Here is a 25,996-nt window from a genome sequence, read left to right on the forward strand (position 1 = left end):
CAAAAGTTAAAGTTAAAGTAATGTCTTGCGGTAGCGTCGGCGGTCGGGTTGCCTCCCTCCCTCAAAAATGTGCGAGGGGGGCGATGGCTGATCCTCGCGTTATGCTCGTGAACGGGTGCTGCTTGTGGTGCCAGGTCGTCTTACTGACTATATATAAGTTTTTTTTTGTTTTTATTTGTAAACTCTTTTTATTTTACATATGTTCTGGCTGAGCGGTCTAATTTACTAGTTTACAAAAGAATAGCACATGTAGGTGGGCACTCCCTGGATATACTATTAAGTGTAAATAATTGGAGGCTATAATTTTAATTTTCTGTTCATCAAACATATTCAATGCTTGAGTTAGTAAAGGTATGTAGGGTGAGTGCTAGCTAGCATGTGGTGTATAAATTATTTTACTGTATTGTCCTCTAATGTAATATACAAATTAAATTGTATACAAATGTACATATCAAACAATGTTTAAGGTTCTTCTAACCTAACAGACAGACATGTGTTGCTGGGGAGTTTGTTGCGCCACTTCTTCTTCCCAGCAAAAACACATAGGAAGTGGTGAAGGGTGGGCGTTTTGGGGGCTGTCTTTTGTAAATTTATTTTTTGACGTTCGAAAAGTGCTGTTTTGCAGCCAAGTTTGAATAAATGACTTTTGATTTTGAAAAAAAAAAAGTAAAAGTAACGGTCAAATTCGTTTTTTCAAGGCTAAAGTGACAGCAAAATTCATAGAAAAATTGAATTTAACCGTTACTTTAACTTTAGACATTACTTTTGGTGAAGAAACTGGCCGTTAATCCACTTACCGCTGACGTAAGATACAAAAACTCTTTTTAAACGTCAATTGTTTTAAATAGAAACTACTATCAGTTAGCATGTTGCAATACATTTTGAATACCAGTGACTTACCCGTATCGTTTCAAGTACTCATTCAGTATAGAAAGTGAAGTAATTAACCCAGAATAAATTGATGATACGCATGGTATTAAACCACTTGAAATTGCTCTTTTACTGTTGCGAAACATTCATTTAGTTTTTCCTTATTACTTGCCAGATGGAGTAAATGCAGCTATAGTTCACAAAATAACTTTGCATATCTGAACTTAGCGTCTTCCCCATATGCAGTAGTGTTTGGTAAATATTTTTGGGTATGATTTAAGCTGTCACCAATTTAATTCATTTTGTGTTTCTTAAATAATAGGGTTTGCCCTCAAAATAGTAGATTTGTCACCAAAATGTATCACCAAACAATATAAAATCAATTCCACAATAAATTACCGAAAATCATGTAGATATGGGGTCAAGTACCAAATAAATGGTTTTGTATGTATTATAATAGGTTTGTCCTAATAGTATTTAAGCAAACTAATTTAAAGAGATCACCAATAAATCATATATTATATCACTATAAAATTTCATGAAGGTCTAAAAATGTAGGGTGGTCGTCATCATCCTGTGCCTCTCCCAAGTGTCTTAATTTCCACAGGTAGTATAAATATATTTAAATTAAATATTTAGCTGAATAGTAAATAAAACACTATTAAAGATCAGATTCGATATTAAAGTCAAAATAATCAATATTTATTGTTAAAAATAACAATCACTAAATAATCAGCGCTGGTTTGGATTTTGAAGGGCTACAACCTACAACCCATTCGTTGAGGCCCGAAAGCGCACCCATTTGTCTCCCTTCCCTTCCTCTTCCCTTTGAACATATTTTCACTTATAATACCACAAGAGCTTCAAAATTATCGGGTATTTCCCGATAGGTTCGTTGCAAACAAATGAAGGAGTCAACTTTTTCAGGTTAAAAAATCACGAGCGCGAAGCGCGAGTGAATTTTCCTGAAAAACTTGACGACTTTATTTGTTTGCAGGGAACCTTGAGGGAAATGCCAGATAATTTTGAAGCTCGTGTGGTATTCGGGGGATTATTTTTCCGTCCCAAATGTCGGCCACAACCTGTCAGTTTGACGTAGCAACGACCAGAGAAAATATTCAAAAAAAAATTATCAGTATAATACCATGTAGGTTGTACCACGTGACGTCGAATGGTGCAATTCTATTGGTCGATATTTGGGTCGGAAAAATAATCATTAAAATTATAAACTGATATATTAAATTGGTAACGAATACATTATTTTAATAACTGAACGAAATAAAATGTAACTACTGTATTGGTGACAAAATAACAAATAAAAAGGAGTCGCAGTCAGGGATCGATTAATCGATTTATTTGGTGACAGATCTACCATTTTGAGCACCAAGTTATTATTTAAGTAATAAAACTATTATTATAAGAACGAAGTTTATATTCATGTAAGGCACTACAATTTTATTGGTAATCCATCTCATATTTTACACATTATATTAACAATAATTTGGTAATTCATACCTGGGAACACTCTTTGTTTATCTGAGAACGAAAATATTTCGTGGCGATAGATCTATTTATTAGGTGATACAACTTGATGACAAATATAAATTTTGGTGACAAAAAATATAGTTCCCAATATTTTTTATGACTTTTGTACAGCCAATTCTAATGCGGCAGGAGTTAACATAATGGCTAACTTCAAAGTTGCAAAGTTATTTAGCACGAGCAGTATTTCCGAACCCGTAGTTGTTTAGTACTCTAAACAGTCTAAACAGATTACGTCTGAGTTCGCTTTGGAGACAATCGCTAGACATTTAAGCTAGGTGTGGTCTAATTGCGGCAGTCAATTAAACTTTGTTCAGACTTCTAGCCTTTGAGACAAACTTTCCTTTATATAGTTACCTAATTTATTTATAGATATTCTAAAGCAAATTCAACATTTGCATGCGTTTGTTAGGTACAGACGCCAGCAAACTCACTCCATTCGGTAGTATCCTTGAGCGAGACATTCTATTGGTTGTTAAAAAACTTTTTCACTCTGCTTTGGTGTAGTCTGGGCCTTAGCATACAACAGCAAAACATTGTAAGAGACATTCGATTAAAAATTCTCAGAAACCTCTGGGAAATATACGAGTTGACACGACCCCTATTCCAAAGTCTTTGGAAAACGAAGAGAGAAACATCAACATTATTATATACATGCGTCAGTCCCCCTTTATAAATGTTACATTAACGGGAAACATGAAAGAAAGAAAATATTGTTAATGCAAACATGAGAGACGTCAAATAAATTGGATCAACATCAAAAACATGATACACAATTGAATTTTCATCTCGAGTTACGTGACCGAGCGACTGACATGGAAAATAAAACCGCGGTCTGGTATTGCAGATCGAATGAGCATTTATCTAGGCTACCATATTAATTGCAAGACCTGATTTTCTAAAGACTTAGGTAGAGATTTCAAAGAGGATACAAAAGCTCTACCTCTTGATTACAATTTCATTTGTGTCGATCAGAAGAAGGTCAGCATTTATGTGATTAAAGATCCTAGATCACGTTCCAGAGTTCCAGAATAATCTAGGGGAGCGAGAACGTAGGTAAGCAAGTTTACCTACGAAAATAGAAATTTCACCAAACTCCAAACGAAAGCCCAATTTACCAGCCATCCAGTAAACACCATTTAGTCCCCCAAAATATCTATTAGGCGAAGGTAAACACGGTTAAACCTTAATAGCCGTCGTCCGACCATTACTCGTATCAAGTAAAGAGGTGATTGGCCTAATCACTGGGCTTAAGCAACAATTAGTGAAGATACATGAACGCTGAGGATGAAATGGGCTGCGAAAATTGGCCTAAGCTTTATGCTAGATTGATGTGACGTTATGTCTAGCTTGTGACGGTAAGCATTTGGGGTTATCCTGACTGATATTACGTAGGAATGCAAAAGATTCGGCAATATTTTGTACGAAGAACCAATTTTGCAGTTTAAGATTATTACAGTCCAGTAATTTCTCTAAGGATCTGGAAAAATGGAGTAACAGCTACCTGTTGTAAATTTTGTGTGTCATTTTTAGCTGATGTGATACGTAAGATTCTATGAAATCATAGTTTCGTGTGACTCGAACGTCCGATGAGATCACAGCAGGCTAGTCGACACATACCCTAAACATATTACGACGTCGGCACGTTTAATTTGTGTGATGTCGAGAGAGTGACATTTTTAATGAAAATCCTCGTAAGCCATTAATTGCTTTTGCTGGTTCAATGGGCAACTGCGCAACAATGTAACGTTTTGTTTATAGGCTATTAATTTTATTGCAAACAAGGCCTAAAAATATTGAAAGGAGAAAAACAATTTTGGTCATCAAAACTATAAAGGCATGTAAAATACAATTAGTTCATGCTCTGTTAATTTCGATATATTACGGGCTTTCAAAGCTTTTAAAAAAGATCTATTCTAGACTAGATCGTAACAAAATGTTTGCGTCATATTTATTTTTCCTTCTACTTTACTTTCACGGGACATGATACATTGTATGGATACAGTAGATAAGAATTCAGTAGACTAATATCAGGTTGTTATCTGCTTTCAATAGTGTTGCTATCCCTATAAGATAAGAGAGAATCATTAATTTATCGGTCCTGCGCCTGATCTCTCTCCAGTCATGTCCGATTGCCATCCCATCAGGCTACGTTAGTGATTTAATAGAGTGCACCTGTGTACATATGTGCACTAAAATATGTCTTAAATTGTGTTTACATCAACGGTAAAAAAAGCAATATTAAATGGTTATTTCAATTGCATCTATATATCTTCTTTTATATCAAAGTTAAATACACGAAATAACTAACAAACGCACCACGTATTCCATCGTAAAATGTATGAAATATGACGCTAAAGACACGCTTGAATGGCCGAGACCAATGCTCTCTAGTGTACATAGACAGATCAACTCTTGTATAATAGTAATAATGATTGATTTAGTGACACATTGCATGCACACGCTATTTAGAAACAGCTATTAATGTTCGCATTGTAATAAGAAATTGGCGCCGGTTTGTGAGCCATAGATCAAGTTATAGATACGGCATTAAAATGTCACTTTACGTCGTTTAATGCTGCTTTTATACAGCAGTTGCTTTTAATGCAGTTAAGATTAACTGCACGAATGCAAACTCCAAAGTCCTAGACAAATATTTTAAGATAAAGAGAAGATCAAATAGCCAACATAGTTGGGAAAAGACTAGGCACATGTCATGACGGATGAGTCAAATGAAAATTAGACGCATTTGATTGTAAAACATTAATTTTGAAAAAAATATACATAAGAAAACTTTTACGTGACATGTCTTTTACTGAATGTCAAAGAATTCGTCAAAAATCCATCTGAATGACCACACTAGCCACAAAATTAAATTTTTACATAAGATACCCAAATACAAGAGCTCAAGACTCTACAAAGCAGATGTAGTAACAATAAGTTTCTCGCGACACTCAAGCAAAACAGTGTCACATCTCACATAATTGTCAACTCTTGGACAATGTACAAGTCTAGTAGTGTATAAATAAACATTTACAAGCAACTTAGAGTTGGCGCGAGGGCAACGACCCAACAGACTGCGAAATTATCTTAGCAGTAACGAAGTATGAACTTAATAGCCGAGACTACAAATAGAATACTGAAATAAAATGCCTGAAAATGTCATAAAAACGGCGCATTTTTTGCTTAGCTCTCTTTTATGCTTTAGTGCTTATGTTTAACAATGGAATTTTGAGTTCAATCTGTATCTGGAAGAACAATGACTGTCGCAGACACTATGGTATTTGTTACCGAAAAAACTACGCTGTACGTTGAAAACCTAAAAGTAAAGTCTAAGAAAAAGTTTATGGGTGGAATGATAAAAGCTATATCAGTACATATAAGACTATGCCTTAGTGCTATGAAGTAATAACAATATGTATTATTTGTGTATGCAATCATGAGACCCAATGCACTAATCAAGCTGGATTTTTTCACAAAGATAGATGAAAGTGATGTACAACTGCGTCGTGAGTGAAACTACAAGCGGAAGATAGTAACATTTATTTGAAAATCTTTTCAGTGATTTTCGGAAGCTTAAAGCAGTTGCATTTATTTCAAACAATGAACTCGTTTAAACATAGCGGGATTAATTAAAAGGTCTTGTAAAAATGAGGATAGAACGTGCTGGCTTCTAGTTTTAAAGGCCAGGCTTTGAGGTCGTGCTTTCTGGAGCTTGAAGTGAGACTGGCGCGCGCGCAACAATTAGGCGCTATGCTATTTATTTATGTATGTTTATACCGTATCTTGAATCTGGGTAGTCAGAAGCCAGTAAGTCTGACACCAGTCTAACCAAGGGGTATTGGGTTACCTGGGTAACTGGGTTGAGAAGGTCAGGCAGGGCAGTCGCTTCTTGTAAAGCACCAGTACTCAGCTACATCCGGTTAGACTGGAAGCCGACCCCAACATAGTTGGGAAAAAGGCTCGGAGGATGATATACCGTATCTTGAGGGAACTCTCCTTATATCGGAATAGACAGTATTGTATGTTATTTTGATGATCTATAATACTCAAAATTTTGATCAAAATCCGTTTAGCAAATACTGAAACTAGCAATGTCAAACTACTAACCCTTCGGCTTTTCATTTATATACCCTTGAACCATTCTTACAGCTGGATCGATTTTAGCAGACAATGATATCGATTTCATAATTACCCAACCGATGGTTATAGGCACACCGCTATAAAAATAAGGTTTCATAACTTCGATATGTACGTCCTACATGCTATGATAGCTGGGTAAATATAAGCCTATGCACGTGCTACACGTGTCAGGATAATCGCCACAAATACCGTCTGAAGAGGGCTTATCGTGTGACGTCATTAGGAAGCCTTTCACAGTAATCTATCTCTGCTGAGTCACAGGTTACGGTGGACAGGTGGCTTCTGGCCAAGGCTGGGTCGAGTGCGACAATTTATTGTGGACATACGATAGTTTGTTTTCTGTTTTGTGCAGTTTTAAGGTGTATGAGGCCGTTGGGAAAAGATTGGATTGTCTAAGAAGAATTGTGTTTAGATTTAAAAGCATTGATGCCACGGCTTGACCTGTTTTCTGAATAGCTTATTTTCCACTATTCCCAAATGCCATTCATCATTCTTTGTTCCCTTTAGGATAATCCTTCAGCTAGTCTATAATGCACATTCCAGATAATTCAATTATGGTAAGATGGTAAGGATTAATCAGTTCACATTGTGTCAGTTCATAAATGTACATACAATACCTACAGCCTTGGCCAAAAGTATTGAGCACCCATGACATCTTTCAGTTTTATGCGGAGTATCAAATAGAAATAAAACAAAACGTTTTTTTTTATTTGTAATTTACTATTTATTAATTGAAAATTAATATTTTGTGGATCCACCCTTTGCCTTACTTACAGTAGAAATTCTTTTTGGTAAAGAGCTAACAAGATTTTTACAGTCTTCAGCAGTAATCGCGTTCCATTCTAGGCACAGGCAGCGTTTCAATTCTTCTCTGATGTTAATTGTGTGGAGCCTAACTCGACGCTTTAATAAACCACATAAATGTTCTGTGGGGTTCAGATCTGGCGACTGGGCAGGCCAGTCAAGAAGCTCTATGCTATTTTCCCGAAACCATGTCATAGTGCGAGCAGATTTGTGGCAAGGCGCGTTATCCTACTGGAATTTAACACTATCCATGTTCGTGTCACCGAAAAGTTTCGTGAATGAAGGCAGCAACGCAGTTTCTAGCACATTTATGGACTTAGAAGAGTCCATGCGGCCCTCACACACGAACAATTCGCCAACTCCAGAATCGGTCATGCAACCCCAGACCATTATACTGCCGCCACCGTGTTTTACGGTTGGGACCACACACTCTGGCTTAAATTCTTCGACCACCCGGCGACGCACAAAGGTCACACCAGGTGTACCAAAAATCTGCAATAATGTGAAAAATATTGAGTTTCAGAAATAAAAAGAACTTCCTCTATGCGTTTAGAATTTAAACCATTTTATATTATTTTGTGAGGGCATTAGATTGACTTACTCACCTCAAAGTTTGATTCGTCTGACCACACAACATTTGACCAATCTTCAGCCGTGAAAGTTCGGTGTTGTAAGGCCCATTTGTACCGAGCTTTTTTGTTGCTCTCGGAGAGCCATGGCTTCTTCCTAGCTTTACAGCCTTTCAGACCAGCTTCCTGAAGTCTTCTACTAGTAGTTCAAGCAGAAATTGTTTTCTTCATTTGTTCTGAAAACTCAGCAGCGAGCTCTGAAGATGTTTTTTTCATATTTCTTAATGACTCTCTCAGTAACTGACGATCCTGGCGGCCTATGGTGATGCGTTTGCGCCCGGTTCTCGGTCTATTTTGATGTGATACGGTAGCAGGGAATCGCTGAACATCATATTGTACGGATCGGCGCGAACATTTCACAGTTTTGGAAATCTCTACTTGTGATTTCTCTTGCTCGTGCAGAAGCTGTATCTGCACTCGTTTTTCTAAAGAAAGTTCGTTTCGTTTTGGCATATCGCAACTATAACACTTAAAACTTTGAAATAAAATACCAAAGACGCACTAGATCACTGGATGTTGTCACAACGAGCGATGGTAGCGAACTAAAAAATTAATACAAAAATTGTAAAAGACGCATTTAATTGCACCCAGGTGTTTTATTGCCAGCTGCAGCATAACTCATTGTTTTAAAATCTTTGTAGATAACCGATAAAAGAATACTTCAACATTAGATTCGGGTTTCTCCCATAATTACCGTATTCGAGCGAAATTTGTAAGGTGCTCAATACTTTTGGCCAAGGCTGTATGTGGCATTTATTTAAGTGGCTCAAACTTCATGTGAATGATGAAAAAAACTTTTGGAACCTCTCACACATAAGAGCCTGCCAACACATTCGATGCTTTATTAATCGATAACTACGTTGCACGTACATAGACACGTTTAACACGAGTAAAATCGCCACCGCATAAACAAACAGCCAGCTTTTTGTATCCCTGCTAATTAACGCCTGCCTCCATTATTTACATACATTAAAGTTAATGAAACATTCCACCGCAAGCACGTTATATTATATCATGCACGTGCTATCCAGGTTAGCACTACCAAGGTCGGGGCCGTTAGCAAAATATAGGGTAGAGGTAAATTATCGTTTTTTTCCTTTTTATAGCGGTATCTGTTTGTTAATAGGTATCGATTGTGCGGGTGTTTGTAGGCAGTAATTGGGTTCATTGATTTGTTTGCTGTGGTTTGCTTTTAAGGGTTGTTTTAGTGAACGATGTTTCTGAAAGGAGTCTTTAACTGCTCAGAATTGCTGTAGGTATATTTTATTAGCCTAATTTTCCGTTACGTTACGTAGATGAAATTACTAAGCCCAAAGGGGATATATAACTATTTATTTAGTTAGCTAATATGCCGATTGTATAGACTCATTGAAGCGAATGTAACCACGTTACTGATGATATTAATCATTCGTGCTCCGCAAGCCGTTTCCAGACTAATGTCAACGCATGACCGCTTACAAATGTCTTCATATCATACTGTAGAATGTAAAAGGATTATCTATGACATACAAGTTAATATTTTCTTTTTAATATTTAATATGCCATAGACACACGTGAGTCATTAGGACAGTCATTGATTGTGATTCATTCCTAAAACCTCTCTAGAAAACTCGCTTATCCGCTTATTTAATTAGTGACGTATACTCCGTTCAAAAACTTATGACTTTGATGTGGCATATCAATAAAATTCAATACAATATAATAGTCAGATTACACTAGTTTACAAAAAAATATTTTTTTTTTGTTCATGAAATGAAACCTATATTATTTAAGTAGGCTATGGACGGTTACTAAAAAAATATTTTTTTATTTTTCGTAGCACGTCACAATTCGGAGATATAGATGACTTTTTTTTTATCTACCCGCAATTGTTTAAATGCGTTAACGTTCTGTTTTGTAAACAACTGTGTGAATCAAAAATCTCATTTTTATATAAAAATGTCATCTAGAGTGTGTAAACTACATTCAGATCGATTTTGTTATGTTTGTGGGAAAATTGTTCAGTTAAATCGTGGTTTCCCTTTAACAAAACCATTGCAAGAAGCCTATTTACAATATTTTGGATTTCCGGTGTCAAATCAAGATAAAAATTGGGTTCCTCATGTGATTTGCACTAATTGCAGATTGGTCCTCAGCCCCTGGTATTCAGGTAAAAATAGATCACTGAAATTTGGTAAACCAATGATCTGGAGAGAGCCAACTAACCACGTAACCGATTGTTACTTTTGTTTAACAAAAACTTTTGGTTTTAACTATTTACGAATCTTTCTGCGGCTTAATTAAAGGAAGGAATATTTGTGGGTCCTCAAATTAGGAGAATATTGGACGATACAAAATTCGAGAGCATTTTAACCGATGTAGAAACAGCAGCCTGGAACTCTTTCAAAAGTGTCGTTAAAAATTTTTTAGGCAATAAAAAAAGTGATAATTACAAAGAGATCGTTGAAAATTTATTGCATAATTATGAGCGTATGGGTGTAAATATGTCACAAAAAAATCATTTTTTGCATTCCCACTCAGATTTTTTTCCAGAAAATCTTGGTAGTGTGAGTGATGAACACGGTGAGCGATTTCACCAAGATTTAAAATTATTTGAGCAAAATTATCAAGGTTTTTGGGACGAAAACATGCTAGGGGACTATTGTTGGTCTGTTGTGAGAGATACAGATGAAAATATTTATAAAAAAAGAGCAAAAATTACCCATTTTTAACTGTCTATCGTTTATTTAGATGTGTTTTTTGTAAAAATCTTCTTAATAAATATTTCAAAAACCTGACGTGCTGGATTTTTTTAAATATTTTTTCTGAGATGTAGATACCCAAAGTAATGTAACCGTATGTATTCCATTTCATGAACAAAAGTCATGTAAACTAGTGTTATTAACCCCGATTCTCGTTTTAATATCTCTCCGCCAGTCTATGATATTAACATAAGTTTCGCATAAACGCGGATGCCTACGTCCTATATTTGGCCGCTTGTCAAATTCTACACATGTAGATTTTATAGTTCCTGAGGTTTCATTATTAGCTGCTGGTAGTTGAAAGGATCAGTTCATATGTGCAAAGATACTTATTTTATCATTTGTCTGTACTAATATTATAAAGCTGAAGAGTATGTTTGTTTGATCTCAGGAACCACTGGGAAGATTTAGGAACATATTTAAGTGTTAGATAGCCAATGTATATAAAGGTCATAGGTTAATTTTTATCCGGATGCGCTAAGTTTTTCGACGATCTTAATATTAATCTTATGAACTTCTGTTCATGCAAACATTATTCCCTCCAATTGACTTTGGAGAGAACTAAAAGCACGTGACGGGGCTCAATCTTCGGCTATCCCCTTTGTATTTAGCTAAGAAACCAAATTAAACAAATCCACCAAGTTTGTTTAGGATGCTAGTTTGATTTTCAATATACATAAAGAAGGACGTTATACATAGTCACGACTTACAAATACTCACGAATAATTGTGCAAGCAAAGCTCTAAGCTTGCGCAGTTGCAACATAAGATACCGACACAACCTTTTGTATGTTGTGTGGGACTTCATAGTTTATGTAACTCTCGATTAGATTAGTATGGAGATTTTGATGAGCAAATCTGAACTAAAAGAGTAAAAGTGAAGAGTTTGTTTCCTTCATTAGATACTACCTGTTTGATTAGAAAAAAAAATTCAGCGTTTAACAGTCCATTTAGTAAGGAAGGCTATTTACGGGGTAGCTCCCACGAGATGCGAGCGAAATTGCTCACGGAAGCTAGTATCCATATAATCCTATTATTAGGACGCAAAACCCATCTATCAAATGGATACAAGCTTCCTTATGTTGCAAGATGTTGAAAATGAAATTCCAAAGCTTCATATCAGGATCACAACCTTGAATTGTAACAATGACTAAGAGGTTAGGAACCAGGGTATTAAGTTAAGCTAAACGTGCTTCACCTTCATATCTTTCCAAAACATTAGTAGGGTCTCCTAAAGTTATTGTCATATCTAAACTGTGGGTTACATGGGTACACTGGGAAGTAGTTCGTATGTTTGAGAGCACAACTTAGCACTTACTGCACGGCACGATAATGGTGTTTGCGGAACTTACATTTTATTAGGTTAACTGTATTTCCTACTTCACGATAATAGATAAAGATGTGGTTAAGTAAATAATACACACCCAGACAAATCCCAATTTTAAGATTAACGTGGCAACTAGTAAAATAATCTTTCTAAAGAGATGGGATACGAAAATTGGTGACGTAAACCAAACAACCTATCACAAAGACATTCTCAAACAAATTAAAAGCGATGATAAAAATTCCCAAAAATACTTCTTTTATTTTCGGCGAACATTTCATAAACAAGATGGCTATTCATTATTCAACAATGAGGGACCTTTTTTAGAAAGCGGGGGCTGCGAAAGATACTGGAGAGCGGCTTTTAACGTGAGGACTAGAGGAACGGAGGGCGTCAGGGCGTCAGTACGGATAATGGTTTTTTATACCTATAGGTACGTAGTCAGTAGCTTGGTAAACCACTGAGTGGTGTTATTTTGGGCCTGAATAATCTAGGACACTTGGGCTCATCCTGTCTGTTGAAGTTTGCTAAAGGCCAAAGGATGTAAATAAAATTCTTAATATCGATGGTATGTTCACCATTTCCAAAAAAGGTTCATAAAGAATTCACCTTTATTGATTGTGTTCTTAAAATCAGATTAAAATTAATGCCGCAGTTAAGGAAAAATTCCGATGATCGAAAGAAAAAATAGTTTCAAAGAAAACGGTTTATTAAATTAAACCGTTCTTCGGTTGCAAGGAAAACTTGTTAAGGACAAGTTATAATTGAGTTGCTTCCTATGAAAAATAACTTTCGTTCGGAAGCTGTTACTAAGTATTTGTAAAGTTTAAGATAGTTAAAGTATTGAAGATTCAAGAAATTATACAAAATTGTTGTTCTTGTATTATGATACAAGCTATTCTTTGAAGTTATTATGAGATATCTTCACGTATGAACGTATATATAGGTAAGCACCTGTATTATGATGGAAACTCTACTAGTTTCTTAGCCTGTCTTATGGATATGAATGGGTCCCTTAACAATCTACATAAACCATATTCAAACGCAAGACCAAATTCGTGCCAAATACTACAGAAATCTATCAGCCATTTTCGACATTAGTCTAAAGCTTGAAGATGATTGAAATAGCGCTTTAGAACCCACATCGGCGTTGGGATATGGAATTAATACCATAATAACATAACCATCCATCTTACATTAATACGCCTGGTAACTGAATCTACGGAAGGGATAAGAGGTTAACCGATATCTGACCTGACCAAAATTTTGATACATGTACATTTGGAATTATGTTTCAGGAAAGCATTTATGTGCGTGAATTGGGGTTAAGATCACAATACCAAACCTAAAGGAAGCGATTAGAACACCTAGATAAATATAGCCCCATTTTCTTTGGTAAGAATATTTAGTTTCAATTTTACTTTTAATTATTTTGGGCTATCATGTAGATCATAATCTCCCGAGCATTTTCCTAACCGTGTTGGGGTGGGCTCGCAGCCTAACTGGATGCAACCGAGTTCCAGTGTTTTACAAGGAGCGACTGCCTATCTGACCTCCTCAACCCAATTACCCGGGCAATCCAATACCCCGACATTCTCACAACACACACACATTCTCACATGACTTTTCTTGGGCTATGTAGATATTTATACTAAAATGTTCGTTGCTTACCTAAATATACTTTGCCATAATGATAATGGATAGTTTGCGTATTATTGGAAACGGGTGAGCCTTGACCCAATTGGATACATTGTCGATTTGTCTTTGTTATTGATTCCGATGTTGCTAACAGTCCTATTAATTGCCTTTCAATCGGAAGTTGAATGAGTTTCTGAAGTAACTATATAATTATTGATATGTTGCCTTTAATAATTGTTCTCTCATCATCATCATTGCTGTTTGGATTTTAATTTAGTTTGACTTAAGGCAATGTCTTATTCAACTTCTTTGCAATCTTTTTCAAGCCGTGTTTTAGGTCTTTAGTTCAGATTATAAATATTTAAGAGGTCTTAATATCTTCACAACATTTAAGAACTTTTGAAACGTGGGAAAGTTTTCTGACTTTTAAGTAAATTCCTCGTAATGAGGAGATATGCTTTCGCTGAAATCTAGGTTAAATGTTCAAAGTTCTTGTTTTGCTGAAGTAGTACCTAAAGAGATTTTTTTGTTTACATTACCTTGTAGATTCTACAACTTAGTAGTTTTTGTTTCCCACAAAAACAGAGTATTATAGATAGATAAGAAGTACCTTATCACAGTCTCTTGTCAGTCCATACTTAGCAAACAATCAGGTCGATTCACTGCGTGCGTAAAAGAAGGCTAAACCAACAAGACCAACAAACACACTTTGTAGAGATAAAGTTCTACATTTTTTATTCTTTCAACTATCGTTGGCACGTGCAAAGCTCAAAGCATTCCACAATTTTATACAAACTTTCTACATTTATCGAACTGTGTGGTTCTTCTACCTGACACCATGTTTGGCACTTTGCCCCAACAATTCCTGATTTGGCAAATTTAATGGAATGGTCCCAGTGACTTGCGATATTGCCAATAGATAGTCGTAAGTGAATGTTAGTGGAACCTTGAACTTCTCGTACATCAATCCTTTGGAAAGCTTTTGCACTTACGTTGATAAGCTGTAGTGATATGACATTTTAAAATAGACTAGTGTTATCTTGTCATACCGTGTTACTCGAGTGGCTACATGTGTTGACACTTTGTTCTATGTTTCTGCATTCCCTGGGCAGTTGATTTTGATAAGAACTTGTTGAGTATGGCATATTGTTGAGATAGGAATAAAGCCATAGAGAAATGGTATTTTCCAATGTGACAATTCTCTGGTGCACGTAGACAGAGAATTTAATTCAATTTGTTTATAGGGAAGTTTATATAAAATGCAAACACCAAACAGAAGGCAAGCAAACTAGATGAGTCTTTATTAAATATGTTCCACTTTATAAATGTACGAAAATAAAATGGCACAGGCAACGTGCAACGGGCGGAAGGTTTTGTCGTTCCACGTATATTACTGAGGAAACAAGACCATATAAACTTGAAACACAAACAGTTAGAGGAAATATGAAAACAGACGTAGACGCAGAATGTGACTCATAGTACCGTGCACAATTGAAAACAATTTTGATTGAAATAACTTTTCGTTTTATTAAAAGTAAACAAACACATACTTCTGAGATGACTGTTGGGAAATGTTGGGGTTCAGAACTAGTTACAAAATTATTTTTATTTGCTTCTCGAATTGCAATATGAACTGATGCTGCAAAAAAATTATATGTTCACAAACGTCTTAACAACTCAGGGTGCAATCAATGATAAAGCATTGTCAATCAAGAGAACTATTTCAAACTTCATGGTTTGCAAAAAAATACCAACATTTGTAATGTACTTTGCAAAATATTTATCAAACTCTTGACCTAATTGATATTCAAAGGTCCATCAATGACCCCGAAGGGTCTGGGATGATGACTCTGTTATATCTCTAGTGGCTGAGTGGACCTTGACCTTTGAGGTCTAATCAATTATGAAGAAAATGAAGGACCCTCAGGTTCAGTTGAAGGAGTTGAAGTGGCTCAGAAAAAGCTTAGTCACGTAATATTATTGGAAAGAGATAATTCGGTGGATAGGCACACTCAATGTTATTTAATATTATTCGACACACAAAAATATCTCAGCTTAGCTAGGGTTTTCTCTTTGTATTTTTTTGTTAATTAAAAGCTTAGATATTATATAGCGCCCGTGTTAGGCTGCCGTACTTAAAGATGTGCTAAGGTCAGGTGGCGAGTATAGCTACGAATCTGAACTTAGTGTTTCTTTCGCTGAATCAAAGGCAAGTATAAAGACATCGTTATTATTTGATCCTTACCGTGGATGGTGAGCAGCGCTGTCACCCAGAACCAGTGCATCCACCAGTGTAGTGTCATGACGGCAGTTTGATAAGACTGGCTAACGATTTCGACCTGCAACAAGAACAATTTTCATATCAGTATTATGTTTTAGAAATGTTTATTACGATAGAACTCCATATATGAAACAGAAACATCGGAGTGATAAATAAACAAATAAAAATACAGAAATTCTAAAAAAGTCATTCGTTATATTATTCTGTTTGCTTACGAATAAACCGTTTCGCCTTACACGAATTTACATTGAAAACCATTAATAATAAAAACATCAACAACACACGTTACAAAGTCGACCACATCCCAAAAATACACCATTCATATTAATTTTATTCCACATGCCGCTGTGTGTAGCTGATATTCCCGATTTCAGCTGAATGTTCACAGCATTTACATGTTGAGGTAGTTATGTACTTATATATAGGTGTATGGATGGTAGCTAAAACAAAGGGTATTAAACATCCTCGCGTACTCCGCGAATACTGTCTCATTAACGAGGTCGGGGTTCCAAATTGTAAGCGGAGCAGTTTTGGGTTCAGTAGGCATAGTTTTAGTAGTTTAGAGACAATATTCAATAGCAAATGTACACAATAAAAATGTTAGGGACACCAAATTCCTTCTTAAATAGGCAGTTCAACTCGTTTTTTTTGTCAAAGTAAAACTAATTATCTTAGCAATGGCTGCAAATTGCTTCATACCAGCAAAAAGAGTCAACTTACTCATGATTTTGCACGAAACCTTGAGACGAACAAAAAGATCGTAGGTAATTTCGGCAAAAACAGCATTACCATGTCGAAATGACGCCAAATTTCCATTCTAGCGTCGCTTGTACCCGTAACTCACCGAAAGGGATTTGCACGGAACTGTGCAATTCATATTACCTGAGTTTCAGGTCGTAAATTTTCGTTCATTAGAGTGAGAGATACGGCATTACCACGGCAACTGTTGGGTTTAATTAAAATTTTATCAAAGTTATTTTTGACGCACTTTTTCTGGGAAATAAAAAGTAGCCTTTTGTTGAGTTTGAGAAGTTTTTAATTGAGTACCTTTTACATCTTTGAAACGATGGTAAAATTTTTCTGATCCTTTACTTGATTTTCTTCTGGGTCTTGCGTTGATTAATATTATTTCTAATACCAGAACCGAAACGAAAAACAACCATTTAATTCTACAGCGAAATTATATACTAAGCTCGACTTTCTTTGATCGTAAACATGAATCGTGACAAATGATCGTTAGCCGAGCATATTGCCGGAGCTAAAGCAATAGCAAGCTTCGTAACACCCTATTTGCCTCAGCTCGTGAGTCTAGCAGTAATTAAAGGGAACACGCCGGAAAATAATAGACAAGCAACAAGTCTTATAAGATCGTAGATGTTGGGGTGGTTTATGAAGTAATAGCGGAGATGTGGCGTGGATAGGGCTGCCATCTCGAATTTCGCCAAACCCGGACAAATTAAAAAAAAACCCGGACATTTGACGTAAATCGCATTTTTTCCCCGGACGGGTCCGAAAATAATATTTAAAAAAAGAAATTTAATTTAATTTTTATTTTTTTAATTTCACACTTCACACATTGTGTAATTTTAGCAATAAACAATTACTAAAACAAATCATTTTTTTTACAAATAAATACTATATCTGTGTCTAACGACTTTCTGTCTTTCGTCCATTGCTGATTAATTAATGAAAATATTCGCTCTTAATTCGCATTATGAGCAGGTATGCAGAAAAATATTGCGCAATCCTACTTAATTCAGTGTACAGATGTGCATTGTTTGTTTTAAAAAAAAATCAGCCAAAGCTGGTTAGCGCTCAAGTTTTTCTCTTCGCCTGAAAGATTTGGGCTAAATTATTTCAAATTGACCCACTCGTCAAATAATTCCGAGTCGCCTATATTAATGTTTCTTTCTATCAGAAATAGATCAGTTTTTTTCTACTTCAGGCCACGATGAATCTACTGAAATATGTTCCAACATCATCCAATCGAAGTGGTTGAACTCGCGACGGTGTGGCGACGAAGGGCAGTCTGTTGTTATTTTATCGTGTTACTCTTACACCGAATGAAGTTATCGTTTTGTATAATAATGCCGATAAATACGTAAATACAGTAAGGTGCTTTTTTACATGAAAAGTGTCCGGGTTTTCCCCGGACGCTTCTTGAAAACCCGCCCGGACGTCCCCCGGACGGGGTCAAAACGAGGACAAATCCGGGGAAACCCGGACGGATGGCAGCCCTAGGCGTGGATAATCCCTAATTTTGCAATATTCTCTGCCAGCTTTAGCTTATACGATATTTAGGTATATCTCCATAAATAGAATCGGATAATACAGCTACGATGAAACATGCGTTTAGAAGAATGGAAAACCTTTACCTACAAATGGAATATCTTTGAAGCATGGAAACAGTTTTGCATTATTCTATAAAGGAGGACTCTCCGCTCGCTTCTTGCATGCCAGACCTATATTGATGTGCACTTAGGCGCTTTTCTGCAAAGATTAGGTTTGTTATAGACCTTCGGGCACAGGGATATTCTTTTGTTTTCCCTTTTCTTCCTTGTATAATTAAAAGCCGTATTTCATTGAAAAAGGCGAATTCCTACTTGAAGATAATAAAGTTGAGTCTTACGCTGGTATATTCTGTTATTTCAAGTACGGTTTCTATGATGATAAGGTTTACCAAAGGACGTTTAGAAGTGACCCTTCGCAAATCCCTCTCTTCTTTAACGTGAGAGGACGTGACACAAAATTAAAGGCGAATAGCAACTCTTATGAGAAAGTAGTTGATTCTGAAGGGCACTTAGATCCTGTTGTGCGAAGATTAGGTTTGTTTGAGGACTGACTGGGTTGACCTTGGGTTTGTGGAAAAGTTCTATTATTTTTCTTCATATGATAAAAGATACGAAATAATACAGCGAAAATTATTATGTAATTATTACTGTGCTAAGTACGCTTATGAACGCAAACTTAAAGAGCACAGATATTGTTTATGATTAGTAGATACTCTGTTTTCTAGTAACAAAATAAACTTATAAGCACTTTTCAAGAAATACATTTGCCTATTGTATGGCATTATGTACGCCACCATAAAAACGTCGAACAATAAATAAAAGTTCGTACTTCAGAAGTTTCTGACACACTTTCCAACAGCCAGTAACAAGAAGTCTTAACTTTTTAAATCGGCTAACGACAGTTTTTTGTTTCAATAAAGTTTTGTGCCCGCATTAAAAAGTTGCGAATTTTGATCGATTGAGGTTTTATTTGAAGAACCGTTTTGTACAATTTATGGACAAGCAGTAGGTACCTAGGTCTGCAAAGCTGCAATTACAGAAAGTGGTATTATCCTGATATAATTTTAGTAGATGTGACATATGTGAAACCAATTACTGACGGAACAATATAACATTCTAATGAAAGACCTCTTACTTATGTACGTTTTAAAGCGTCATATGAATGAAAAGATGTTCATATCCTACACGGCCTTTGTCACAACGAATATTGATAGATGACTGACATGGGCTTTGTTTGATATCTACACGAGTATAAAGAATGACGGGAGATCGATTTGGTGAAGATCGGATGAGATCAGAGTCGTGGTGAAAATAAGTCTTTTAAAAGACAAGTTTCATGATGCTAGTGGACATTTTTTAGGCGAGTTATTTCAGAATACATTCAGGAGCTAAATAATTTTATTCTACGTTCCATGCTACATATAATATCCCAAATATTTGTATAGTCTACAGTTTCGGGTCTAACCGTTTGCGTATGTAAATGGACTGAATGCAAAAGAAATTCCGAGCGTGGGCGAACTTTTGTAATATTAGGGTAAAAAAATACAGCCGTTATTTTAGTGAAAAAATAAAGGTCAGATATTTTTATTGTTTCTTTTCTGGAATGTTCTAGGCAGCCAAAGGAAAATGTGAATTTTAGTTATCTTTTACGACATTCTGAAAAAGATAAGCTTTCGATTTATTACGTCGTTTTCAGCTTCAGCCTTTTCCATTATTCTATATTCTATCAAATTCGTCGATAGATGATACTTACTTAAATTTTCTTTGGAGCTTTAGAAGTAAATAAGTTTCTAAGTATAAAATCAATTTATCCCCATTAAGTTTAAGTAAACGTTAAGTAACAAGGCGTAGGCTTCAGAGATAAAATAAGAGAAGTAGACATTATCAGCAGATAAAATGTATTGTATTTTATATTAAGGTGTTTCCAGCAATTCTTGCTGAAAGAAAAAGTGTCTCATTAAACTTAATGAAGAATAATAATTCGAAGACATTGTTAATGTTACGAAATGATTGTTTTTTTTGGGAGATATAATTTTTCTTGGACATTTTTCTTTATGACTATCGTTTTATAAGGACATTAATTTAATTAGAAAGTGAGTTATTAAATGAAAAAGCTTTTACGTGTATTGTTTCAATAAAACATTTTGTATTTCTTGAACCTTAGGATAGGAAATAATTCAAGAAATACAAAATGTTTAAGTAACGGTTAAATCTAAGAACACAGTTTAATACAGCCTTGTATAGAGGTAGATGTACAAAGGATATACATTATACATGGTGTTGTGTACCGTAAGCTTCGTATCGCTAGTACGCGAGCTCTAGCGGTGAGCTTACACTTTTATTGTGTCTCGGAACCATTTATTTCAGTTAGTTTACAGAATACGAACCTCTAATAAATGGGTTTAGCGGTCGCAAGCTTTGCTAGTGAGTAGATTCACACCTTCCATTAATTCGATTTTTAGGTCGGAAAGTATGTCAGTTTTTCAATAGTTCACTGTATACCCAGGTGATTAAATGGACGTTATAGCCTTATCTAATAAAATCCTTGTGGTGGCATATGATATTTATATTCCTCATCCACATCCTCCTGTCCTGTTCTTTCTTCTTCCATGCTTCTGTCTCTGAAGCCATTAGTACCTATTATAACATAGTTCTTACTTCCAGAACTCTATAGAGCTCTTAGAAAATATTTCAAAATGTTAGAAATAATACACCAGCAGCATTAGAGTCTATTCACGCTTCTCCGCACGTAGTCGGACACAGTCCCAACTTCTTTCACAAGAGTAAATACAAGGAACCTTGTGTTTGTGAGTACACAAAAGCCTCGTGAGTTCACGCGTGCGGGATTCGGCAAGGATGAACGTGAATCATTCTGTATCTTAAATAATTTAGCCAACTGGAGACGCCCCGTTGCTGTACCTTCCTTCTGTTAAAGGTACAGGAGCATGACAGTGCTCATGCCTCATATACGTATGTATCTGCACAAATACTTGTGCACTATAAATATGTCCTGTGCAACGAGTGATCTTCTTATTTGAGAACAGGCACCGTGGAAGACAATCGGGTAGGAGAACATTATATCTGCTAAGTCTATGTTTGCATTTGTCAATGTGTCTTGTGCGTGAGTAACGATGTGATCGAAAATTTACAATACCTATCTGTTGCATTGTCTCACCCCAACTAGACACAGTAGCATTTGTAGTCATAGCGGCTCCAGTTCATTAAATGCTCTAAGCCATGTATACGTGGTCGGCGGGATTTCAGGATAAAAGGTGTGTTTTCGTTGCGTCATTACGTGTGGCTGAGTCAGCAAGCACGATTAATTCTTTTGTAGGGATTTTGTGAAATTTTATTGTGTTTTATATTGGGTTTTTATTTTATCATGCAAAGTAGATATGTAAAATGGGTATTATGTTCGATCATTATCAAGCTGAAGAGATTTTTTTGTTTACTTGAACGACATTATCGCACTCAGCACTATTGGTCGGGCTTGAACAGGTCTTGCAGAATTACATAACCCATTCGTAAGGAAATGCTAGTTTTTGTCAGGGTGCGCGAAGTAACTTCCATGGTACGCAGAAGGAACCGCAAGCGAGAGCTGGTCTTTAATAACATAGTCTTAAATATTTTTTTCTTTTACAGATGAAAAATCAACAAACTTTATTTTCAGTACTGTCACTACCCCGTTTAGTTACAACCTCGAAACTTTATTCATCCTCAACAATACCTCTTACGCAGCATTGTACTAAAACCGATGAAGTGCAAGTGATCACCGCCGACTACAATGAACCTATTATTAAATTCAATCTGAATTTCTTCTAGCTCAGCGGTTTTATTGAAACTAAATCGTGCGAAGCTTCACTGCATATGACGCTTTTAAACCTTAATACCTCTATAGTTCAGAACATTTTCTGTTGAAGACACTTTGGAAAGCATTTTTCCAGTAACCTTCGGTGGTCTTTAAAGGTAGTTGAGCATCTAGGCGTCAGAATAATGCCTGATGCTTGTTGAGAAGGCTTATAGTGCCTTCTTTTCAAAGCTCTTTAAGTCTCTCTTTTTTGAGTGAAATAATTTCGTTAATATGGAGCGCTTTATTAACTAACAGGTCGGTTTTACTATAAAAGCAAGAGTTCAGAGCGAACCTAGGTATCTTATTTAAAATAATAGACAGCGTCACCTTCTGGCACTAAAAGATTAAAGGCAGCCTTTGTTCTAGAAAAGCCAGCAAGATGTTCTCATCATTTATTTTTAGTACTGTCATTGTTTGCCCTGGTTCGTATACTTCTATATAAAAAGCGCAATCCACCCGAATATAATTGCATTATTACGGCCAAACAATAATGCACATACGTCTTAAAGACGTACAATTGTAGACGCAAATGGTGGTACAATTACAGTGCATTTGTTTGGGAGAACAGACCGTGAAACTATTATCTTTTTGGGTGTAGTGAACGATATGGCTCGGTGCGCTTGACCTGGTCTTAAGGAGGCCTAATCAACTACTTTGGTTTGTCCTAAAAAAAGTAAATTATTGATTGAATATACAACGTTATAATCACGACCACCTTTAATGCGTTTGATCGCCTCGATTTAAAATTGTTACGTTAATATCTAATAGAAGATTGTTATGAAAACTGTATTTTAAATTACTTTTTGGCGTACTTGTCTGTCGTCAAAAATTGCCTTTTGCCTTCGAAATCTCATATCCGAGACTATCTTATTAGCATAAAAACAGTCTGAAGAACTAACATTAAAATGGTTTCCTGGAATTTACTGTTCTTTCTTTAAAACGTGTCCACATTTGAGATGTCGAGTAATTCAAGTCCTTAGTCATCCGTCTATGTTTGCTCTGGCATGCTTCGATACGCCTGACCCGCTAGAGAGCAAACCTAACCAGCTAGCAGTCTAGACGCCAATTTTAGCACAAAAAAGGTTAAACTTGTTTGGAGAATGGAGCGATTTTGACAAATAAGGTTGCCACTTTTTAAAGCGTAATTTGATGCCTTTGTTTGGTTCTGATGTCTGAGAAATAAATAACAATTGTTCTATTTCCATTTGTATTTCGAGACGGTATCAATTTGTGCTCAATTCTATATCATTTTATTTGAATTGTGTATTACATGAAAAACAGCTTTCCCAACCATACACTCGGTGGAGGAACGTAGTTAACATTTTTCGAATCCGTATACTTAGACAGTCAGCATCAAAAGTAGATGACCTCATTCAGATTTTCAAAATCGCTTAAACTGTGTTATACCCGCTCAACACGTAAAGGGCCTACTAAGACTATTTTCATATACAGATTTGACAACATTGAATGCCATGGGTACACTAGTATTTTCATTAAAGGTAAAAGCAGCAGAAATAGGCGCACTCCATACCACGAGGCTGACGAACACAGTGGGAGTGCAGCCCTCAATCCTATGTCTTTGACGCCATGCGCCCGCATGCGACTCAAAATAGAAGAGTTGTGAGATACCACTGCAACTCGAAATAGTATTTAAGATGGTGTTTTAAATTATTATTCCAAAATTTTTGCTACTTCACTGTCCACGATGCAGACACAATAGTTAAACAATTGCTGTGTGTGTACATATGACTCATAGGATATGGAAGTTATTAGTTTGATGTTTGTCAGATTTAGCTCAATAATGTATGCTGCCCTATACGGCTTATACGAAAGGCTTGACAATTCACCACAGCAATCTGCAGTGTTAACCTCGTTGCGAAACTGGACAATGCTGCAGTGTATTTATGTATGTTTTACAGTCAGTCATTGAAATTTAAAAATCCACAAAAAGTCTTAATCTATCATGAAAATTATTTTGACTATCATAAACTTAGGTACAAAATTATTTGCAACGTTTTTTGCTATACTCTTTATTTAATTTAATTTACAACGCCAGTGAGTCTATCCATCAGTAGGGGACATCTTGTTTGTCGAAGTAGTTTCTGCGGCTGCCGTCGCGCTATGATAACTGCAGACTGAAGATGTGCCGAATATAAGTTCACGAGACGTATTGTTTGCCGTCTTTCTTTGTACAGGTGGCTTCCTTGCCGAGTACGCCTCAGGCATGTACGGAGCTAGCTTTGTTGGAAGTTTTTTAGTTCTAGGATTTTTTGTGCTCATGTCTTGCTGCATGTCTTCATGTTATGACAATGGGACTGGAGGTATCAATTATATTCCAGTTGTTGTGTACTGTGCATGTCAAGATTTGTTTCGTCCGTAGTTTCGTAGGTAACCAGACAATTGTACAGCTAGATTATTTTGTATTTGCTTCCACTACTATTGATTATGAAATAGTATTCTAGCACGGTAATAATAAAACTTACATTTACTTACGGACGTTAACAAGACTGGTCCTATAATCCACTTTTCTCTGTTAACACCAGACACAAATCAGTGTTAAGTCTCCTTAGAGTCTAGGGTAAAGAGTCTTCACCTTTATTAAAGAGGGTGCAAATGAGAAAAGGTACAGCACCTAATCCCCAAAATGTTCGGCAAATGTATTAACACCCTCCATTACTGACGTAAGGATTACATCACCGCAATTATAAGATACTGGAGGGTAGATCGATAATCCTCCCAGCTCTTATGTCATTGCGTGGAGCGTCCATCAAATGAGATCGGTCCCTCCCGAGTACTATCGTAATTAATCCTGGTATTTTCCAACGTCCCAGTAACTGGATTAGACTAGTAATTAGTTTTGTAGCAGCTTTAATGCCTCCTTCAATATGTACTTTCAACCAATGATATGTTTTCGGAGACCATCAAATCCAATTACAACGAAATTCAGCATGCTATGTAAATCCGTTTTAATCCGACCGTTTTAAACGATTTTCAGAATCAAAGTATAATAATACATGTCATTTATTGATGATACATTGCTACAAGTTAGCTAGAACAGTGAAACATCGCCAGTCGTATATTTCAAGATTTTCCGACGAGTTCCAGAGAAATATTATATCATAAACGATTATAGGCGTGTCAAAAACGTATTAATCTCAGCTGATGAACACACGAATTAAATCACAATTTCTGGAACAATTCCAAGTCGCTATGGCAACGAACTATTACTGGAATATGTGGAAACACTGGAATTTTGCGATGTGTGCTTTTAGTCGCAGCAAACAATAAGAAATGCACTGAAAATTATGATATAACTTGCAACATATTTGGGGATTTATGGGCAGTTATTTTGCATATTATATGCACAAAGGACTCAACATTCTGGAGTCCACAGAATATTGAATAACATTCCAGCTAGATACTCTGTGGATATGAAAATAAATTCTCCTTGGGAATTGGGACTCCCAAAGCCTATTTGCAGGTGATATGGGTATTTAAACCTGTCATTGTAGGATATGTTAGGTAGACTGTCACATGTTTTAATGTGTACCTCTAGTATCTAGACAGTTTCAGGACAAGTCTATTCATTTCTAGTATATTAAACTTGAATGACAAGGGTTTGTAGAACAACTAGGACTTGGGTACATTGAGAACATGTATTTGTTTGCCTTTAATATGACATTGGGATCATATTTGATGGATTGTGGTTGATTTGTGAAAACTTACCATAGCTTGGTCTAACAGTTTCAACGTATTATGAAGAGTTGATTCTTATTTCAATTGTAGTCGTCTTACAGATTGACTTATAACAACAAAAGATTAATATAATGACGTTTTTGATGTAATGAAAATTGCATCAATGACGAGTAAAAAATATAAATACT

The 25,996-nt window shown here is 36.0% G+C and overlaps 1 protein-coding gene across 3 annotated transcripts in view; it reads right to left on the reverse strand.

The window, feature by feature from the left end:
* Positions 1-25,996, reverse strand: part of LOC110372935 (uncharacterized) — a 113,430-nt gene that overhangs the window by 10,809 nt on the left and 76,625 nt on the right. For all 3 annotated transcript variants that reach the window (XM_064043687.1, XM_064043686.1, XM_021329971.3), the window contains one exon: positions 15,936-16,029. In XM_064043687.1, coding sequence (XP_063899757.1) covers positions 15,936-15,993 — 58 coding nt within the window. In that variant the 5' untranslated portion in view covers positions 15,994-16,029. The remainder of the gene's footprint in view (positions 1-15,935; positions 16,030-25,996) is intronic.

Source organism: Helicoverpa armigera, chromosome 3, assembly GCF_030705265.1.
Source record: "Helicoverpa armigera isolate CAAS_96S chromosome 3, ASM3070526v1, whole genome shotgun sequence".
Lineage (NCBI taxonomy): Eukaryota > Metazoa > Arthropoda > Insecta > Lepidoptera > Noctuidae > Helicoverpa > Helicoverpa armigera.